At 41.2% G+C, this 23,359-nt stretch overlaps 2 protein-coding genes across 5 annotated transcripts in view; one reads left to right on the top strand and one right to left on the bottom strand.

The window, feature by feature from the left end:
- Nucleotides 1-4,679: 4,679 nt before the first annotated feature.
- Nucleotides 4,680-19,304, bottom strand: LOC124264692 (deacetylase Atu3266-like). Its single transcript, XM_046699448.1, is given in 7 exon segments — nt 4,680-6,531; nt 7,797-8,114; nt 8,116-8,186; nt 8,746-8,831; nt 11,570-11,720; nt 12,783-12,899; nt 18,735-19,304. Coding segments are annotated over 7 exon segments (1,278 nt in total). The 5' UTR covers nt 19,027-19,304; the 3' UTR covers nt 4,680-6,288.
- A 3,504-nt stretch (nt 19,305-22,808) lies between these two features.
- The window catches only part of LOC124264696 (msx2-interacting protein-like), a 52,095-nt gene continuing 51,544 nt past the window's right edge, over nt 22,809-23,359 (top strand). For all 4 annotated transcript variants that reach the window (XM_046699457.1, XM_046699456.1, XM_046699455.1 and 1 more), the window contains exon 1: nt 22,809-23,016. In XM_046699457.1, the coding sequence (XP_046555413.1) occupies nt 22,934-23,016 (83 nt within the window). In that variant the 5' untranslated portion in view covers nt 22,809-22,933. The remainder of the gene's footprint in view (nt 23,017-23,359) is intronic.

Raw genomic sequence — 23,359 nt, 5'->3', positions numbered from 1 at the left:
TTGGCAACATGTCAGACCAGTAAAGTAAGCCGACGTATTTTCCCACCCAGACTTGATACATGAAGAAAAGACAGCCATCAATTTTAAAGATAACACTGTAACCAATTACTGACAAATCCCACAGCTCTTTTATCCAGCACTATTCACGTTATCAATTTCAAGACCAAATCCTCAAATGGACTTGTAATCCCGGCTGATGCTATGTTCATTTAATGGATTCCAATGGTACTTTGACATTTTGCCACGAAGCCAGTGCAAACAGACGTGTGTTGGTCATTCGTATTTGGATGCTGGATTAATTAGCAGGTAAATGGTAACATCTGTTTGTAATCGGATTATGCTACTGATTACATTTCTTGAATTCCATATGATTTAGATCTGGCATCAGCTGGTGGGATATTTTTATAGCGTTTTATTGATCTGCTTTTCAATATTAGTTGATAGGAAACAATTTGAGTATTTCAGGGGAGAGGGTTTCTTATATTTTTACTGCATTTACAACAAATGTTGAGATCATTTATCTAATTTGTTACATGTGTATTTGTTACCAATTATTGTTTCATATACTAGTAACCTGATAACTAGTTGTTATTGTTAGTTAGGTTTAGGATGAGAAACTTAAAATTTATCTTGTTGTAGTAAGCAATTTCCAAGAGTATATTTGTTTCATATTTCCTCAAAGAATTCCAGAAATTGTCGATAGTTCCTCATTCTTCCTGTTGAATCAACAGGGAATCTGTTGTCCACAATCACAGGTGTAACGGGCAGTGTGATTGTTCTACATCGTCATAGACGTTAGAACTGATCTTCAGCAACCCATGCTTGTTGTAAGAGGCTACAAATGTGATGAAGTGGTCAGGCTCGCTGACTTGGTTGACACATGTCATCGTACCCAAATGTTGATGATGTTGATCACTGGATTGACTGGTCCAGACCTCGATTATTTAGAGACCGCCGCCATAAAGCTGAAATATTGCTGAGTGCGGCGTAAAACTAAACTCTCTCACTCTTTGCCTCAAGTTGTATATGTACCAGAGTCTTGGTCTGTTATCCCGATTACATAGATCGATGCTCATGCTGTTGACCACTGGATCATCTGGTCCAGACTCGATTATTTAGGGACCGCCGCCATATAGCTGGAATATTGCTGAGTGCGGCGTAAAACTAAACTCTCTCACTCTTGGCCTCAAGTTGTATATGTACCAGAGTCTTGGTCTGTTATCCCAATTACATAGATCGATGCTCATGCTGTTGACCACTGGATCATCTGGTCCAGACTCGATTATTTAGGGACCGCCGCCATATAGCCGGAATATTGCTGAGTGCGGCGTAAAACTAAACTCTCTCACTCTTGGCCTCAAGTTGTATATGTACCAGAGTCTTGGTCTGTTATCCCAATTACATAGATCGATGCTCATGCTGTTGACCACTGGATCATCTGGTCCCCACCTCGATTATTTAGGGACCGCCACCATATAGCCGGAATATTGCTGAGTGCGGCGTAAAACTAAACTCTCTCACTCTTGGCCTCAAGTTGTATATGTACCAGAGTCTTGGTCTGTTATCCCAATTACATAGATCGATGCTCATGCTGTTGACCACTGGATCATCTGGTCCAGACTCGACATTTAGGACCGCCACCATATAGCTGAATATTGCTGAGTGCGGGCGTAAACTAAACTCTCTCACTCTTGGCCTCAAGTTGTATATGTACCAGAGTCTTGGCCTGTTATCCCAATTACATAGATCTATGCTCATACTGTTGACCACTGGATCATCTGGTCCAGACTCGATTATTTAGAGACCGCTGCCATATAGCTGGAATATTGCTGAGCGCGGCGTAAAACTAAACTCTCTCACTCTTGGCCTCAAGTTGTATATGTACCAGAGTCTTGGTCTGTTATCCCAATTACATAGATCGATGCTCATGCTGTTGACCACTGGATCATCTGGTCCAGACTCGATTATTTAGGGACCGCCGCCATATAGCTGGAATATTGCTGGAATATAGCTGGAGTGCAGTGTAGAACAACAAACAAACAAAGTCATAGATGATTGCAGCTACTTTGGACAGGACCGACTTTTGCTGGAACGTGATTGGCTGACTTTAAACCTGATGATTCTTTGTTACAGGTTACTTTCTGGTGAACACATCACTCAATAATGACCTTTAAACATGTATGGTTAAGTGCCAATGTAGCCTTGATTGTACTTGAAAGGTTATCATTGACATATACCTAAAGGCTTCCAGATCCTAATTTATCACATGACTTAAGGGTGTCACAACTGAATATGTCATTGAAAGGTGGGACAATTAACACAGATATGACTTTGTATCCGTTAACAAAGGTTACTATGTCTTCTGAACTTCTAGTCGTCAGCAGACGAAGACACCAACATAATGACTTTTCAAGACCACCAGGTGTCAATGTTTTACACAATCATTAAATTGTCCTGATGCCCTTTTTATGTCCAGAAAACAACAACAAAGTTTGCAGCACATTATTTATGATGATATTCATGCCATCAGAAAACATTACCGATCCACCAACGTTGAATACATCAGAATGGCAATGAGCTGTATCATTTAGCAGGATTAATAATCTCCGACAAGGCCTGTTATTGGATTCATATGAATTTTGTACAGATAATTTGAAAGTATATATATTTCATTGGAAATAGATGTGATTTATGTTTTATACAAACCTAATCAAACCTTATGAAAACCTTGACAATTACATACATCTATTTTTGTATTCAAACCTCACATGCTCTATGCATTTTCCAGATTTCATGAGTTGTTGCCTCTAGACGAGTGCTTGTGGTTAAAGGTGTATAAATGTTAATAGTGTACAGGTCTGTTTATGGTTAAATATATGCTGTTATAGATACTCTTGTAAGCAAGCAGGTTCTTGCTGACTAGTTTTCCACTGAAGACAATGGTATTTCCTCCTAGTATCACTATGTTACTTAAATAAATCTTTATCATATATTGTTCTGGTGTTGAAGTTTTATTTGAGTCTTCCGAGGAATTAGTTCTTTCATGCAAGTCTGGTATTGTCTGGTCCAGACTCGATTATTTACAGACCGTGGGGCGTAAAACTAAACTCACTCACTCACCCATCTGCTTGTGTGACATATTTACAACCTCCACAGACCTCTTTTGCAGGAAGGGGCGGTGGGGTAGCTTAGTGGTTAAAGCGTTGGCTCGTCACGCCGAAGACCCGGGTTCGAATCCCCACATGGGTACAATGTGTGAAGCCCATTTCTGGTGTCCCCCGCCGCGATGTTGCTGGAATATTGCTAAAAGCGGCGTAAAACCAAACCCAGTCAGTCAGTCTTTTGCAGGAAAGGGTGGTGGGGTAGCCTAGTGGATAAAGTGTTCCCTCGTCACACCAAAGGTGCTCGTATTTTTCAGCTGAAATCATCGAGAAACAGACATTCCTCCCTGCCCCCTTCTTGCTGACTGACAGTATTTTACAGGAGGTTCATGTAATATTGACTTGGTTAATGACCTTCACCCTGACAGTGTCTTCACAGGCTCGCCATCATAGCAAACAGTATTTCAATCATACAAAATGAATTTTCACAAAAGTGTTGATGTAAAATATATGTTGGTAAAATAACCCAGAACAAAGTTGAGTGTTACCTGTTTTGATAATAGGTCAAACCTATTCCTCTACACAAACCTGCACTGAATTCTCAAGTAAGACGAGTTTTCTTGGCTCATACATTGCAGCCATATTCCTATGACTCCTAGTGAATATCCTACCCAAAAATGTCATCATCATTTTTCTATTAGGCCAGACCAATTTTATTTCTTGTTTTACGGATCCGCCGGTCATATTTTTTCAAGAAGAATATAAAAAAAAAAGAAAATTCCCCACTCAAGAAATAAAACTCTAATGATAAGATATACGGTGCGAGATTTCGACTTCAACACTTAAGCACCAGTATTTGTTCTTAGAGACTTTAAACTGAATTATCTAACAACATTGTGTTAAAAATCAGTGCTTGGAGCACCTCAGCAAGTGTGAACTTGAAAAACAATGCCTTTTGAAACACTCATGAGGGTTTTTGCTTCAACTGGTGATTTTTGTTCCCCTCCTGCCTTTACGTTTTCTGAGAACAAAAATCTGTAAAACACGAAATAAAAATGATTGGCCTTAAGAAAACAAATAAAAAGCATGCATGAACTCAAAGATGATCAATTCGCATATTCCTCATCTGCCAATGTGGCACCATGCTGAAACATACATACAGTGCCAAGCATGTAGATGTTTTCAGCATGTTTTGGCCGGCTTTTCAAGTATGTGAAACTATGAATAATTAGCCACCCTGTGTGGAATCAGTGGGGTAGACTAGTGGTTAAATCGTTCCCTCGCCACGCTAAGACTCGGGTTCGATTCCCAACGTGGGTACAATGTGTAAAGCCCATTTCTGGTGTCCCCTGCTGTGATATTGCAGGAATATTGCTAAAAGTGGTGTAAAACTAAACTCACTCACTCACTGGGTACAATTTCACACAATCAACCAAGTCACCTGTCGGATCACCTGTCACCTCTAAAGACAACAATAGACGAGAGCAATGATGGATTCATGCCCCATCAGCAGTTTTGTAGCTGGTTGTGGCAATGTCAAAATATTTTAGTCATGAGCATAAATATCAGAAATCAATATAAACGTGGCAGTATATTTATTTCACTTTGATCAAATATAAATATGTTTTATGTTTGTATGATGAAACAAATCAAACATTTATAAATTCCAGTAAGTAATACCATGACTAAATAATAAAATAATATACAATCAATAATGATCTCGTTGACAGGAATATTTAAGTACTGATGTACTGAATTACAGAAGTATCACAATATAAAATCACAAAAATTATACTCTGTATGTGTCCCATAATAATTTCTCCTCAAGACCTGGAATGAACAAAATATGGCTGTGCTGATCATTGCCTCAAATTCAGTGTTCTACCACATTGTCTATCTTATCATGGTCAGGGTTTTACGCGACATGCAAATGTGTGTCCAGTACAGTGACACACAAATGTAGAGAGTGACACACAATATTGAAAATGTTAAAGCTTGTGTTAAGAATAACAATGAATTCTCAGATTCTTTGGAACTACAACTCGGGGTAAGACAAGGCTGTATACTTAGCCCATTTTTATTCTCATTTTTCATAAATGAATTAGCAACCCAATGACCTAGTACATATTTTTCTTCTGCTCTTTGCAGACTATATCGTGCTATTCTCAAGCACTTTTGCAGGTTTACAAAGACTTATACAAGAACTTGAGAATTATTGTGACAAATACAAATTAACTGTACATAGAAATAAAACTAAAGTAGTAGCTTTTAAAAAGGGGGGACGTTTATAAAAAAACGAGAAATGGTTGTATGAAGGGAAAGAATTAGAATGCACCAGATCGTACAAATATTTGGGAATGTTCTTCAGTAATTGTTTATCTTGGACAGCACATGTTAATTACGCTTGTTTGCAAGCACAAAATGTCATGATAGGTATCCTTAAACAATTAAATGTTCTTGGAAACATAGATATAAGTTCATACTTTAAAATATTCGATGCCAAAATTAAGCCAATTTTATTGTATGGAGCCGAAATATGGGGTTTGAATTATTACAATGATATCGAAAGAGTTCAATTGGTGTTAAATCCAATACGATGAATACAATGGTGTATGGAGAATATGGTAAATACCCAGAGTTATAAAATACTGGTTAAAATTATTGAAGATGCCTTCCTATAGGCTACCAAAGAAATGTTACAATATGATGATGCTATTCGATAAAAATGGACACACAAATTGGGTTTCTTCTGTTAGAAATTTTCTATTTTCGAAAGGGTTTGGTTTTGTATGGAACGATCAGTATGTTGATGCTGAGGGTAAGTTTCTTTTAGAACTAACACGCAGATTAAAAGATATCTATTTGCAAGAATGGTTTGAAAAGTTATCACTTTCCAGTAAATGTTTGTATTATAAGATGTTTAAATGTACTTTTGACGCCGAAATTTATCTTTCATGTCTAAACGTAAAAAAATATAGGATTGCGTTAAGCAAATTGCCAGCAATAATAATTAGGGGTCCCCGGGACCTCCATGTTTGTGAGTTGAGGTAGATCCTGCATGGTAATCGAAACAAACGTAAACAATTGTGTTTTCTCAAATAGAATGACTCCCTGATTATCTCTGTAATAAGATAATGGCTGATAAGTATATAAATAACTTTCTGTATCTCATGACATTCATGTGACTCTATGACAACGAGGGTTTTGTGGCATCCCGAACATCAGTGCCATCCCATGCGTTTATACCATTTTTGATACTGTCAATGTTGGGACAATTTGGATTTGGTGACACGTCAAACCGCTTGCCGTTTCGCCAGACCCCGACTGGAACAATCCGTTTCTTTACCCTCCGAACTTGACCATAGCAGTCCTCCAAGTCGATGTCACATTCCTCAATCTTCAACATGGTGATATCAGCCTCCCTTCCCACCTGCAGACAGGTATAATGCTATTTGGAATCCACATCAATCAGTATCATAAGGAGCAGAAAATAAGTTGGGATCAGACTCTAAAAATGTTCTGTATTGTTTCCAATTACATCTTATACATTACTTTTACATGAGTTTCCAAATTTGGCATAAACAATGGTCTTAATATTATTCTGTTGGGTAACCCAAAATCAGTATTAAAAAATTCTTTTCAAAGCTGTACACAATTATTTTTAAAGATGAAATAATTGTATGCGTCTGTTTCCAGTAATGTTTGTTGTAAATAATGCAGAACTGTTATAGTGATCACTACTCATGAAAATTCTTTTGAAAAAAAATCACTGCAACGTCTGGTTCAGACTCGATTATTTACAGACCGCTGCTATACAGCTGGAATATTGCTGAGTGCGGCGTTATACAACAAACCAATCAACCAATCTTGTGAAAAATAGGGATCAAGTCACTAAAATGCTTTTCTCGATTAGTGTTTGACGCTGCCCAAAATTAGTCAGTGGTTCAAACGATCACATAAAAAATAAACCAGACATGTTGGATTTTCTAATTCTGCTCGGGGCGGTGGGGTAGCCAAGTGGTTAAAGCGTTGGCTTGTCACGCCGAAGACCCGGGTTCGAAGACCACATGGGTAAAATGTGTGAAGCCCATTTCTGGTGTCCCCAGCCGTGATGTTGCTGGAATATTGCTAAAAGCGGCGTAAAACCAAACTCAGTCAGTCTACTTCTGCTCACCTAACAAGGTACAAGGTATTAGATCATATTACTTCATTCAAATTCTACAAGCTCACTTTTAACCAAACAGCAGTAACACAAGACAAGTTAAACCTGAAACAGTGATGAAAATTTCCACTATATCATGAAGGGTTATTTCGGTTAAGTTCAGAGGCAATCTATCATTGATTTTACAAGCTGTACAAACTTAAATTCCTTTGTTCAATCTCAAAATATTTCTAGGCCACTGAGGGGCGGTGGAGTAGCCTAATGGTTAAAGCGTTGGCTCGTCACGCTGAAGACCCGGGTTCGAATCCCCACATGGGTACAATGTGTGAAGCTCATTTCTGGTGTCCCCCGCCGTGATGTTGCTGAAATATTGCTAAAATTGGCGTAAAACCAAACTCAGTCAGTCAGTCTAGGCCACTGAGACCTCATTTCTTCATCTTGTACTGAAGAAAATCTGCTACAAAGACCAGTGGACAGTTAATGTCAACATTGCTAATCCTACTGATATTCAATGAAATATGTTTGAATCAAACCTGGAGAGATCCAAGACATTCAGACCGTTTGATGGCGGAAGCAGGTTTTGACGTCACAGAGGCGATGACATCATTGAGAGACATGCCAAGGGCATACATCTTGGTCATGACTGTTGCAAGGTCGTATGCTGGGCCGTCCACATTTTCACAGTGGAGGTCAGAGCTGATGGTGTCAGGCCAGAACCCTTCGCGGGTGCATATCTCGGCCACTGTCCAGCTGAACGAACCAGCGCCATGTCCAATGTCAAAATAGATCCCCTTTCTTCTGGCTTCCCACACATCAGGATGAACAGCTTTCTTGTCCTGGTCGAGGATCGTGCGACACATGGGGCATGAATGCATGTGTGTAGATATCACCAGGGTTCATGTCTAAAGGACAGGACAGTTTGCCTGAAAGTGGTCACAGATATGATAAATATAAAATCTTAGGCCAGACCAATTTTATTTCTTGTTTTACAGATCCGCCGGTCATATTTTTTAAGGAAAAGAACAAAAAAAATTTCATTTTCCCCACTCAAAAAATAAAATCTAATGTTTTTATTGGCCCAAAATGTAAACTTTCCCCAAATTTTAAAAAAAAAATTTGCCCCTTATTCACTTCATAAATTGCCGAAAGTAAAATACAAACAACATGAGAATCAATCTATACAATTGGGACATGATGACATGTGTACACCAAGTCAACGAGCCTGACCACCTGATCCCGTCAGTCGACTCTTACGACAAGCATGGGTTGCTGTAGACAGATTCCAACCCGAATCTTCCCATTTCGCTAAAGAAACTGAGCGACATATATGCCATTTTTAACAGAAATGGGAAGTCATATGTTTTGGGATGAAGGTGAAATATGTTTGAACATCCGGTTTAAGAATATTTACTAGCCCTAATCAGGAACATTATACTGACTGTCATCCTGCGAATCCTCTTTATCCTAAGTGCCCCTACTGACCTTCTTCCCTTGCGACTGGGACTGTGGATATGGTGTGGTGCACCATGAGTGGGACCCCGCTCTCGGTTGAAGCGGCCAGAGCTCTCCTGAAGAAACACAATCAGTGGCAGTCAAGAACCTTTCTAACTACAGTGTTTTCAGGATAGAAATAGTTCCAGTCTCAATGGTCAGAAGTAACAAAATCACTAAAGGGATGCAACTCTTTAAGCCCTATTTGTAGTGAAGGATTTTACTGCACATCAATCTCTTAACTGTCTATATTTTCCAGCCACCATCTTCCTACCATTATACCTCTTCCAATTACCACCCTCTGTCCCTACTTTCACACTGATTTCATATACCACTCCACTGCCTGTATACCTGTTCCATATACCACTCCACTACCTGTATACCTCTTCCATATATCGCTCCACTACCTGTATACCTCTTCCATATACCACATCACTACCTGTATACCTCTTCCATATACCCCTCCACTACCTGTATACCTCTTCCATATACCACTAAACTACATGTATACCTCTTCATTATACCACTCCACTACCTGTATACCTCTTCCATATACCACTCCACTACCTGTATACCTCTTCCATATACCACACCACTACCTGTATACCTCTTCCATATACCACTCCACTACCTGTATACCTCTTCCATATACCACACCACTACCTGTATAACTCTTCCATATACCACTCCACTACCTGTATACCTCTTCCATATACCCCTCCACTACCTGTATACCTCTTCCATATACCACTCCACTACATGTATACCTCTTACATATACCACTCCACTACCTATATACCTCTTCCTTATACCACTCCACTACCCGTATACCTCTTCCATATAACGCTTCACTACCTGTATGCCTCTTCCATATACCACTCCACTACCTATATACCCTTTCCATATACCACACTACTACCAGTATACCTCTTCCATATACCACCAGACTACCTCTATACCCTTTCCATGTACCACCCCACTACCTGCCCCTACCTGTATACCTCTTCCATATACCACTCCACTAACTGTCCCTACCGGTATACCTCTTCCATATACCACTTCATTACTTGCCCCTACCTGTATATCTCTTCCATATACCACTCCACTAACTGTCCCTGCCGGTATACCTCTTCCATATACCACTCCACTAACTGCCCCTACCTGTATATCTCTTCCATATACCACTCCACTAACTGCATACCTCTTCCATATACCACACCACTACCTGTATACCTCTTCCATATACCACACCACTACCTGTATAACTCTTCCATATACCACTCAACTACCTGTATACCTCTTCCATATACCCCTCCACTACCTGTATACCTCTTCCATATACCACTCCACTACATGTATACCTCTTACATATACCACTCCACTACCTATATACCTCTTCCTTATACCACTCCACTACCCGTATACCTCTTCCATATAACGCTTCACTACCTGTATGCCTCTTTCATGTACCACTCTACTACCTCTATACCCTTTCCATATACCACACTACTACCTGTATACCTCTTCCATATACCACCCCACTACCTATATACCCTTTCCATGTACCACCCCACTACCTGCCCCTACCTGTATACCTCTTCCATATACCACTCCACTACCTGTATACTTCTTCCATACATCTATCCACCACCTGTCCACTAACTGTCCCTACCTGTATACCTATTCCATATACCACTCCACTAACTGTCCCTACATGTATACCTCTTCCATATATCTCTCCACTAACTGTCCCTACATGTATACCTCTTCCATATACTCCACTAACTGTCCCTACATGTATACCTCTCCCATATACCCTCCACTAACTGTCACTACCTGTATACCTCTTCCATATACCACTCCACTAACTGTCCCTACCTGTATACCTCTCCCATATACGACTCCACTAACTGTCACTACCTGTATACCTATTCCATATACCACTCCACTAACTGTCCCTACATGTATACCTCTTCCATATACCACTCCACTACCTGTATACATTTTCCATATACCACTCCACTACCTGTATACCTCTTCCATATACCGCTCCACTACCTGTATACCCTGTCCATATACCACTCCACTACCTGCCCCTATCTGTATACCTCTTCCATATTCCACTCCACTATCTCTCTACCTCTTCCATATTCCACTCCACTATCTATATACCTCTTCCATATACCACTCCACTCCCTCTATACCACTCCACTATCTGTCCCTACCTGTATACCACTTTACCACCTGTCCCTACCTGTATACCACTACACTACCTGTCCCTACCTGTATACCTCTCCTCTGCCTGCCCCTACCTGTATACCACTCCACTACCTGTCCCTACCTGTATACCACTCTACTACCTGTCCCTTCCTGTATACCTCTCCTCTGCCTGCCCCTACATGTATACCACTCCACTACCTGTCCCTACCTGTATACCACTCTACTACATGTCCCTACCTGTATACCACTCCACTACCTGCCCCTACCTGTATACCGCTCTACAGGGGCGGTGGGGTAGCCTAGTGGTTAAAGCGTTGGCTCGTCACGCCGAAGACCCGGGTTCGAATCCCCACATGGGTACAATGTGTGAAGCCCATTTCTGGTGTCCCCCGCCGTGATGTTGCTGGAATATTGCTAAAAGCGGCGTAAAACCAAACTCAGTCAGTCAGTCAGTATACCGCTCTACTACCTGTCCCTACCTGTATACCGCTCCACTACCTGTCCCTACCTGTATACCACTCCACTGCCTGTCCCTTCCTGTATACCACTCCTCTACCTGTCCCTACCTGTATACCACTCCTCTACCTGTCCCTACCTGTATACCTCCTCCTCTATCCTGCCATTGTCTGTGCAACTCTGCGACACCCTGACCTTGACCCCCACAATCATGTCTGTGTTCTGTGTGACACATCGGACACACTCGGACACATTCACCTGGTTCAGATGGTCGCACTCGCCACCCGCGGCTGTCAAGAGGAGAGAATTATAATTACATGTACGCTTAAACAAGAACCAGTGGCTCAGTTTTCACCAGGTGAGCAGGAAACAAAGATATGATCTGAACACTTGAACTTTAAAGTTCAAATAATTGATTTTATATATTTCATCACCTATTCAAATACACGGTTGTGTATAGTGTTTGTTTGTTTGCTTTTCTCTCGAAATGAAGTATTCAAGTTGATGAAAAGTTTGATGACCAATAAAATCGTGATAAGTCTAATTGTGTTCGTTAGTCAGCCAACGTTCCAATGGAGCCTATAACAATTATAGAGAAATGTTGTTTCCTTCAAACACTTCCGGATAAGACGGTGCCAATTGTCTTCAAATAGTCTTATGCATTGTATACGTTCTCCATGAAGTTATCTCACTGTACACGTACTATTGTCGCAGATGTACAGGTATCCTTGTTTTGCTAAGAATGGATACGAATACCAGAGTTCGGCAGGAAACAAACTACATAAGTTATTGCCCTTAGATCTATTTCCTTCGAAAATATCGTTAATATCCGGAGAAAGACGGCTTACATAATGCATTCGAGTTACAAACTCGCAGTTGAGATGTTGCAAATGCTAGCTAACAGTTCGGCAGTTGGAACAAAAAAAAGTTAGAAAATCTACGTTAAAGCGTTGGAAGACCCGGGTTCGATTCCCCACATGGGTACAATGTGTGAAGCCCATTTCTGGTGTCTCCTAACCGTGATATTGCTGGAATATTGCTATACGCAGCGTAAAACTAAGCTCACTCACTCATGATTTACATCATCGGACTTGGCATAGCTTCCCAAAATGTGTGTCATACTAGGTAATCCATACCAGTTTGACACCAAATACAGTTAATGAATATCAAAATGGATTTTGTACAGAATTAGATACCTTTTTACACTCCCACTCACTAGGGACGTACTCAAGCCGAAACTGTGACAGCGAATAGGCCGTGAGTATATTGCAGAACAGACTGGAAATCAGATGCAATCGGGGATGTAGTATTGATTGAGGAGATGTATTCAAGGCAACTAGTAAAGCACCTACCCCCTGCCGAACAGCCCGCTGACGCAAGTCCATGGGAAGCTATATGAAGGAACGCCAGAAGCCGAGTATGGCTTCTCTCTGCGATGAACTTCCTTAATCCAGGAAATGTTGACGAACCTGTAGGGTAACAGTCGAGTCGATATTCTTTTCGTTTAAAGCACTAACTCAACCCTATTAAAACGTATTTCTCAACGGCTGGTATATAGACAATCTGACCAGCCACTGTGGCTGTGCATCAAACTTGTCTGACTACACGTGAATATGGACTTCTTTATATCATGCATGTTGTACAAGGTTACTAAAGTACACTTAGACTTTCATAAATTGGTTTTAGAATCCGTTTTGACGATGTTTAGATGTCATTTACTGCCTATTCACAATCTGATACCTGTAATACTTGCGAGTTGGGCAGAACACCGATCTAAGCAGTATAACATTCATGTCACAGTCAGCTTGATGTGGGAGTAAAACCTGAACCGAACAGGGGATCGAACCCATGATCATAGCTTCCTGGCCTGACCAAGGGACGCAACCCTCACAACGCCTTAGGTAGTCTGTCTCGCAGTCCCTGAACTATACTACTTTCCCTACATCCAAGCCTTTCTGCAGTGATAAAGCCCTAAATAAAGCAAGTCTAGATTTCCCCAGGTTCAATCTCTGGTCTCCCTTGGGCTCCTTTTCACTTTAAATGGGTTATTTGTTACAATCAAAATTATATATTCAGAGACCTAACCGTTAGTCTACGCCTTAGGCTGGGTGTCATTGTTAAAAAACAATCATAGCGCTGAGGTAATCATACCACACTATAACTAAAACTTACGACTTGCGTAGCGCTAAGACTGCTTGGTACTACGTCTATCCGTAAACTACGTGGAAAATACCCAAGAATCACATAAGAATATCTAACAATAGACTCCAAATGAAAGAGGGAATTGTTTCAACTTGCGTGGGCTGAAATCAGCAGAGGAGATCAAGTTCTCGGCATCTTTATACATGTATGCACTTAGCTACCCGAACATCGAACAAAGCTGTTGCAGTTGCGTGCCACGTGATCTTCACGTGCAGCTGTGAAGAAAGGGTGCCCTTTTTCTCACATGAGCTGTCATTTCAACAGTATGCGAAGTGCATATGCATGCAACGGAATGCTAATTGGAAACTAAGTGTCAGCGTTCCGTGTAATGGATTAAACATGATGCTGTCTTCGCCGGTTCATTTTTGTTTTAAGTCACCGAATCGATGGACTGAATCCATCATAACTCCTTCACAATGTGTCCGCAACAACAACTGTACAACACCCTCAACCGTAAACTTCGGTTGTGTCGAATTCAAAGGGTCTACTAATTTTAGTTTGTAATAAAAGTAGTTCGTTCTACGCATTTCCACTGGAATATATTGCAAATGGATGGGACCCCCATTTCCACTGGAATATATTGCAAATGGATGGGACCCCCAAAACAGTTCGTTACATCCGTTAGTTTGTTAGAAGAGTGTTCGTTATAGTCGCTGAATTCGACACATCAGTACCAATTAGCAAATTTAATATACACATACTTCACACTCTGTGCTTACCTCTTGGCCTCGGAGATTACCACTGGAGGGTACCCATCGCCATTGATGAAGTAACCACAGATATTGCAGGTTAGTTTGTTAATTGTTTTACGCACTCAGTAATATTCCAGCTGTATGGCGGCAGCCTGTAAATAATCAAATCTGGGCCGGGTAATCTAGTGATCAACAGCATGAGCATCGGTCTACGCGATTGGAATAGCGAGCCTGACCCCCCGATCCCGTTAGTCGCCCCTTACTCCAAGCATGGGTTGCTGAAAACCAATTCTAACCCGGATCTCCAGAGGCTCGAACAGATCCTGAACACTATTTCATTTCTCAAAAGTGGATTAAAAAGTATTGGTGTTTTGTGTCGACTGGTTGGTTGATTGTTTGTCATCTTACCCCGATAACAAATACCACCCATATACTTCCATATGGATTTATTACCCATATGGTGAAATGGTGAAACATAACCAGTGTCATTTTATATATCATATGTGCACATATCACTTTTGCCTAGCAACCATTGTTTCTGTATTTCGTTGTCTGTGACGTCATTAAACAGTTGAACGTGACGTCAATGAACAGGGCCGTCACACTTACCGTGTTTTACTGCACAAATGTACATGAATAAAATGGATAATAAAGAAATTATTACACTGGAGCAAATGTGTCATATGACGTATACAAAACTCGTCCAAAAATATATATTGCCGTCGCTCTCGCTCGGGCATTACAAAATTTCACACTCGTTTCGTTTAAGTTGCATGACACACTTACTCGTGTAATTATCTCTATATATTATAACAGGGGGCAACATTTGACAAATACCACCAATATACTTTCATGTGGACTTAAAACACGGTTCAGAATTTGACCCATTATATGTTGTTAGGATAATATTTTCAATCATCTGATCAGGAAAAATCCCATTGTCTGCACAATAAATGTCACCGGTCTCGGAAGGAGACAGTTCTGCGGTTACCCTACAGGAAATATCGCAAACACCCTCGGGAAAAAATACTCCCGAAAACAGACACTGTCTGCCCGACCGCGGTGCCATGTAACCTTTCATCGACATCGGTAGCTGCGGATATGGCGACTCCGGTTTACATTCGGTATAGTACGAGGGTCTCCAGAGAATATCGTGTAACATTTAACTTTGGCTCAGTTTTCCACGGACGCAATCCCCGTCGATAATGTCACCATTGATGCACGTAGACTGTCGTCACTGGCGAGGGTGCAGTGCATGTTACGTAATCATAGAACGTGGCGCGCAAAGGTATTTTGGGCCCGTCTGTAGAATGATTGCACATTTCTCGGTACAAGTATGCTTTATCTTGTCTAGACGAGCGTTAAAGGTTTCATGTGAATTTGAAACGAAATTTGTGGGGTTTTTTTCCTTTTGTTAGATTTGGATGTATTTATTTCACTTGCTGACAGGAGCAATGTCATAGTCAACCTCTATTGCGGAGTGCTTGATGAAACAGTATGTGCAAGATATATGATGCAGCGTACGGCAGCTTGTGCTGAATGTTCCCCGGGGAGTTGAGAATAGAGAGCACACTGATCCACTAACCGAGGTAATAGTATTGTGCCATGAGCATACGCTTGGAATGTCGCATTAAAGATGTTACACGTAGTAGTAGGAGTAGCAGTAGTAGTAGTAGTAGTAGTAGTAGTAGTATGATTTACAACACTTGTGAGCTAACGCGAAACCAGGCATTGACAACGGCATCAGTATCAGCAGTATCAGCATAGTAGTAGTAGTAGTAGTAGTAGTAGTAGTAGTAGTAGTAGGAGGAGGAGGAGTAGTAGTAGTAGTAGTAGTAGTAGTAGTAGTAGTAGTCGTTATGATTTACAACAATCTTGAAGAAAACCATCTCAACTATTCGGCTTGTATTTTACTGCCGCTTCACAGGGTTTGTTTGTGTCAAGTCCACATAATGTACTGCCAACTGTATGTTTCTTAAAAAGCCGTGTGTCATCTCAATATGTTTGATCAAAAGATGACGCAGTCAATATACATAGACCTCGGGAAACAGTTACAGATACATGTATGCAGACAAAAGGATTTCCCCAGGAAGGTGAATAAGCTCTAAATATAACCATGACTTAAATAGAGGCGTGTCGGCATGAGAAGTTTTATGACATGACCTTTTTTATTCTTAATATTGGACGGAAATTGGAGACGTCGCGGCACGGTACAATGATTACATCTCAAGCTTCTAAATCTAACTCGTAAGGCCATTTGATATTGTCATGTTATTGACGCTATGGATGCTATGGAAACGTCATAACAATGCTATAGATTTGTGCAAAACTGTAAATGTTTTTTAAGCCCTTGTTTAATTATTAATTCAAAATGTATTATTCATATATTTATCTAGCATGTATATGACGTGGCTAACTATTTTGCCTCTGCTACAATTTACATTTTTCGATTTGTTTGTATTAAATTTTACAATTATTTAAGAAAATTGTATATTTGTCTTTTAAAACATGGTACTTCATTTATTATCATTACGCATAACAGTTGGTAACCGAAATTTCTCGCTGCTGTGTTCGTGTTGGGGTAGAGTGAGTGAGTTTAGTTTTACGCCGCTTTTACCAATATTCCAGCAATATCACGGCGGGGACACCATAAATGGGCTTCACACGTTGTACCCATGTGGGGAATCGAACCCGGATCCCTAGCGTGGCGAGCGAGCGATATAACCACTAGGCTAGGGGGTTGGTGTTGTTTTTTACTGCTTTAGTGATTGAACTCTTGTCTTGATCAGGACCAGTAAACGCCTTGAGCACCAGACTACTCAATTAGCATCAGCGAGTATGAAAACGATGTAATGTCGCACTCATCAATAATAAGGTTCAAAAGAGAGCGCACACTGTACCCATCTGATGACTCGAACCTGGCTCTTCGGTGTGACGAACGAACACTGAATATCCGTTGGGCCACGACAGATAAAATTAAATCTGCCCAAAACAAAATGGATGAAGTGACATTTACAAGGGAAACGGCGATGCAGGGTATGGGGTCACGACGACCGGCGATCAGCCTTGTCACGAACTCTGACCACCCGATCCCCATTTAATTCGGAAATTACGAAAAACTTAGGGTACAGGGGACATATTCACTCCTCAGAATAAAACAATGATTGCGGATCATGGCGCCAAGTCCCACTCAGCGAAGATGATTCTTGGACATTTGTAACTCTAAGAGCATTATCTCGCGACTAATTGTTGTTGCAGAATTTGAGGCGTTTGATTGGTTCGTTCACCAGCCTTGTCGGTGGGACATTAAAAGCCATTGTTACGTCATATTCAGTGAATTGTGACGTCACAATGTAAAACGTGAAAATAGCCAAGCAAGGGTATCTTTCATCTGCGTTTGTTATGGGGTTATTGACGGAAATACCGGGTTTACAGCATTCACACCTGTTTTTAGATTGGTACCGCCATAAAGAAGGTTTGAAGTGAATTCTTACAAATTCGTAAGCAACCAAACGCCTCAAAGTCATCCGGGGCTACATGCACAACCAGCTTAGCGCTACGACTTATCTTAACAAACTGACGTAATCGAAAGTTTGAACTCTAAATCAAACGAAACGGACACATGTGAGTTGACGCGTAACCAGGCATGGATAACAGCAGCAGCAACAACAGTTGTAGTAGTAGTAGTCGTAGGAGCAGCAGTATCAGCAGGAGTAATAGTAGAAGCGGTAGTAGTAGTAGTAGTAGTGAGTGAGTGTAGTATTTACGCCGCTTTTAGCAACATTCCAGCAATATCACGGCGGGGACACCAGAAATGGCTTTCATACATTGTACTCATGTGGGGAATCGAACCCGGGTCTTCGGCGTGACGAGCCAACGCTTTAACCACTAGGCTACCCCACCGCCCCAGTAGTAGTAGTAGTAGTGGTAGTGAAAACAATAAATACCCGTGGAAATATTGTACGATGTTGAAATAGTAGTAGTAGTAGTAGTAGTAGAAGTAGTGAAAACAATAAATACCCGTGGAAATATTGTACGATGTTGAAATATTGTATTTTACTGAATTTGCGAATCTGTCTGCGGACAGCTTCAACAAAAGACTTTTCCCTCATTGAGCCAGAAATTCGATACCGTGCACTTTTAGATCGGGCATTGCGACATGTATCAGCGCGTTTGAGACGTGATGGTAGGCCTATATATCCGTAAGCAGTCGGTTTGAGCTTCTTTCCCTGAGATCATTATTGCCTCGTTTCATCTTCTGCCTTGTACGCATATCCGACATAAATGCCATACCCAAATCACATAATTCTTTCAACTTGCATCATTCGCTTTGACATAGTAAGCAGGCTTTCCCCCCGATAAGTAATTTTCTCTTGCAATCCACAAACGTGTGATAAGGGCCACACCCACCTGCCGAACCAGCGTCGACAGCAGTCGTGACGCCACGTGCAAGACAATGATCATCGATATTTATGCCTAACGGAGTTGCATGTTGATAGGCGTGCACGTGACAATCGATCATCCCAGGAATCACAATGTACCCGTCAGCGCGGACCACATGCTGAGGGTCATAGGTTACGGACGAGTCCATGTCGATCACTGCAATTTTCCCATTGCGTATACCTACACTCCCCCTTCCATCGAGGCCTGTGGCAGGATTAACGATTTGGCCACCACATATGGCGAAATCCACTTGTTCCATTGTTTCGAGCAGTTTATGTATACACCCGTGAATAAAACTGCTGCTGTGGACATTCAAAGCTATAATCCAAACCTCGGGAGCTAATTTACCAGTATTGTTTGTTGGACACAGAAAGTAGGCCAGTCTCGTCCGAAATCACGAGGTATATAGTCTGTTTCATATTATGTCGTTCATGAGCCAGGTAACTTTGGCTGGTATATTCATTTCCTTGTATACAGATGAAGTATTGAACATAGTTGTCGCCATTTCTGTGACATATTCCAAATTCTAATTTACAATAAAATATTGTCTTTGTCGCCCATCTTCAACACAGTCGGCTTCTGGCGAATCATCTGTCGATCATTTTATCATAATTTACCTGCACGCTTGCTTGTCCATGCTGTTAACTGGAATGGATACTTAAAAATGATATTTGTCCGTTCTGTAGTGAGTATTAGTGTCTAGCCAGTATCAGTGACACATCGTGTTGTTTGAGTAGGAACTTATCGTCTCGTTTGGCGTTCCAACACTGAAACAGAGGCCCGGTGAACAGGCACAGAGTTTACCGTAAGACCTATTGTAAAGTGCTCACCATACACAATATTTTTGTCTCGATAAATATTAAGTGATTTTAAAAAAGATATGATAATAGTGTAATAATATCATCTTTGAACGAGTAGTTAAATTATCTTTGTTGTATATTATTTCATGTGTAAATTAAGAGAAAATATTACGATATGTGTAAAATATTAATGTATGTGTCTTATGTCGCAAAACTGCATGCGTCAAAATAATGTCCTAACCAATAAAAGTGGCTTTCCCCGATCGCACGACACACGTCGCGTCATCTTGAGTCATGTTCTTCGGTAAAATGGTTGAGGAAACCAAACCATGTTTATATTAACTGTGCCAACCACACAGATATGTTGGTCCTCGGACATCACGCTTGGTCGCTTTGAGGAATGGGGGTGGGGGTGGGGATAATGAGGTTTGCACTGTGAAAACTGGATGACCTGTATTGTAGGGGTGGTGTGTGCATGCGTGCGTGCGTTCGTAGGTGTCGTGTGTATGTGTAATGACAGTTATATCACCACGTCCCAATTTTAATGGTTGAAGAGACCCGTGGAGATCCGGGTTAGATTTGATCTTCAGTAACCCATGCTTGTAGTAAGAGGCAACTAACGGGATCGGGTGGTCAGGCTTGCTGACATGGTTGACACATATCATCGCATCCCGGCTGCGTAGATTGATGCTCATGGTGTTGATCACTGGATTGTCTGGTCCAGACTGGAGTATTTACAGACTGCCGCCATGTATTGCTGAGTGTGGCGTAAAACTGAACTCACTCACTCGTTGTTTGGTTGAAGAGCCTGATGAACACGACTGGTCCTGAACTCCATTTTCCACTAGCACAGTTATATACCAGCTGTGACTCATTGGGGCGGAACTCACGATCATCGGGTTCTGGTTTGACTGAGGGAAGCAACTCCGCACAGCGCCGTGGGCCGGGGCACCGTACCCCCGGGAGGTTTAGGCCTTGCACACAAGGCATGTTGAGAATTATCACACACCAGGTCTGTTGGCTGAAACATTCTGTGTGTTACTTCTCAGTGCGTGGTCATTAAGAACTGAACGGATTTGCGCATGCGTCTTGGCTCGAGGAAATCGCAGGTCACGTGTCTCATTGACTTGCCGCACAACAGGCGTGCCAACACGTTGCCTACTTATATAATAGACTTTACATCGACGATCCAGGATTGGGATGTGATAACTAAACGTGTCTTTGAATGACCTAATCGCATTATTCTTTATCCACGACGTCTACGAAGAGCTAAATATCAACTGTAAGGGATTACATCAAAAGGAATTAAGGAAAACAACGGGGATTACGTAAGAGGATATGTTTTACATCAGTATCTTCTGGAGCGAAAATTAAACACACTCAGAAACCATTCAGGAAATATACACCAGAGTGAAGCTGAGTGTGTGCGTGCGTGCGCGTATTCGTTTTATAGCCCACATGGCGTGCGCTAAACAGGGTATACGGATACAAACATCAATTGTTTCAATGATGTCTGATTCCTTGACGTTTTAATGGCTAACCAAACACGTGCTTCCTTAAAATACTGTTTCCTCATTGGCTGATTTTTAAATGAGTGGGTAAAAAAGTACATTGTTGTGCCGAACGTTGTCACTTTTTCATGTCTAAATTATGCGTTAATTAATAAATGACTTATCAAATAAATTATTATTGTTGACCTTCTTATAAGAGGGGCGGTGGGGTAGCCTAATGGTTAAAGCGTTGGCTCGTCACGCCGAAGACCCGGGTTCGAATCCCCACATGGGTACAATGTGTGAAGCCCATTTCTGGTGTCCCCCGCCGTGATGTTGCTGGAATATTGCTAAAAACGGCTTAAAACCAAACTCAGTCAGTCAGTCTTATAAGAGTTGGCTGTATGCAGGTAAGGGTGGTGGGTAACCTAGTGGTTAAGGCGTTCGTTCGTCACGCCCCGAAGACCCAGGTTCGATTCCCCACTTGGACACAATGTGTGAAGCCCATGTCCCCGCTGTGATATTGCTGGAATATTGCTACAAGCGGCGTAAAACTGAACACACTGTGTGCATGTTTAGACATCGGTCCTTATGTTTATAGATCCATAAACGCAATGAAGTAAACTGGTAAATGAACTGTTTACAGGAACTTTAGTAGGGCGGTGGGGTAGCCTAATGGTTAACACGTCTTCCGGGTCAGATGTTGATTTTGATTTAAACATATTTTATTCAGTGAAGAAAGGGATGAGGAACAGGTTTTCCAACTTAGGTAACCATCTCCCGATGGGTGTTTCATCGCTTATAGCAATATTCGACCACTATTTCGTCCAGTGACACCCTAAATGTACGGTACGAGATGGTACTGGAAGAAGATTGCTTTCACCCTGTCATAATTTAGGCCGTGTTTCAACAAAAATATAGCTACTGCGGGGTACAGGAAGTCTGACTGAATATATGACAACGAGTGATCGATAGTGTGAGCGCTGACCAAGGCCTTTGGTTTTCGACCACAACCGCAATGATTTAAACTCCGTTGCTAATGTCCTGCCATGGTATTACGTTGAAATGAGGGTTATGTTTCGTATTGACATATTGTCTAGTTTAATTAGACCAATCACTAAACTGTAGACTGACATTCACGTTGAAGTGAGCAGACGTGGGATGTGGTGTTAGAGGGAATCAAACAGAATTTGCTATGTCTTCAATCGTACTGATTCTAGTTCCATTTTAAGAAAAGAACCGATTTGTTAAAGGTCACATGCAACCAAAAAATCAAACATATTAATGTTGTTGCTGTTATCATGGCGTTGAAAATCAATTAACTGTGAAAATAATCACAAATATAGTCATCCTATTGTTTCTTGGCGGTATATAATAGCAATCTAGTCGCACCACAAATATTGGGGTTGTTGGATAATTTTTCAATATTTCCTCGTTAACTACACTTTTATACGTATCTTAGATTATCTACGGTATTCGAGGTACTTTCACGGTTGGGGGTGTTTTAATTTTTTATGATATATCATAGCAGTAGTCTGGGACTGAATACATATGGAAGTGTACACTACCCAGTAATATGTAGCAAAAAGACACAGATCACTGTTAAACACGAGAATCTGTTGAAAACAGGATAATATATTCCGCCATGTCTCTTTCAGACCTCAATGAACAAACACAACGCCACCGCCTCGGGGGAGTATTTTATGAAACAGGCTATAGCTGGATGAAAGGTCGGAACAGAATCTGAAAGCTATGACGTCACTTCTCTCTCTGTGCTATTCCTAGCGCGTCGAAACGATCCAACGATGTATACTCACGCTGGCGGATAGGTTTATGGAACGCGTTTGTTTCATTAAACCATGTAGTTAAAGAAGAAATGGTTCGAGAAACACGGTATTTGTTGGTTAGAAACCTACCCGAAAAGTGTACGGAAGATTCAGTGAATAACCATTTTCAACGGTAAGTCACCTCATACTATTTTTGTGGCTGTGGCCGTTCGGTTGTACCCTCGGCCATTTTGAGCCAGTCTGGGTATAAGAAATGATTGACATTTGGCGCAAAAGAAACGATACATATAGTTGACATGTACTATGCATAGTTTTGTACGATATCTGCAGTATTTTTGTGTTTTGATCCATGTTTAGTTCGGCGGCTATGACAGACCATACTGCTCCTGTTTGTAATAAACATGGCGTGTTCAAGGTTCGTCTGTGATCGAAGCCCTACCGTTGCTTGACATGTGCTTGCTTCGCTTTATCAATATGGGTCATATTTGATTTCCCTTAGTCTCAAAACCTTTCAT

This window comes from Haliotis rubra, unplaced genomic scaffold (assembly GCF_003918875.1).
Source record: "Haliotis rubra isolate DU_JTF1 unplaced genomic scaffold, ASM391887v1 Scf938, whole genome shotgun sequence".
NCBI lineage: Eukaryota > Metazoa > Mollusca > Gastropoda > Lepetellida > Haliotidae > Haliotis > Haliotis rubra.
The sequence above is the reverse complement of the archived record's forward strand: the minus strand, read 5'-3'. Positions and strand labels throughout refer to the sequence as shown.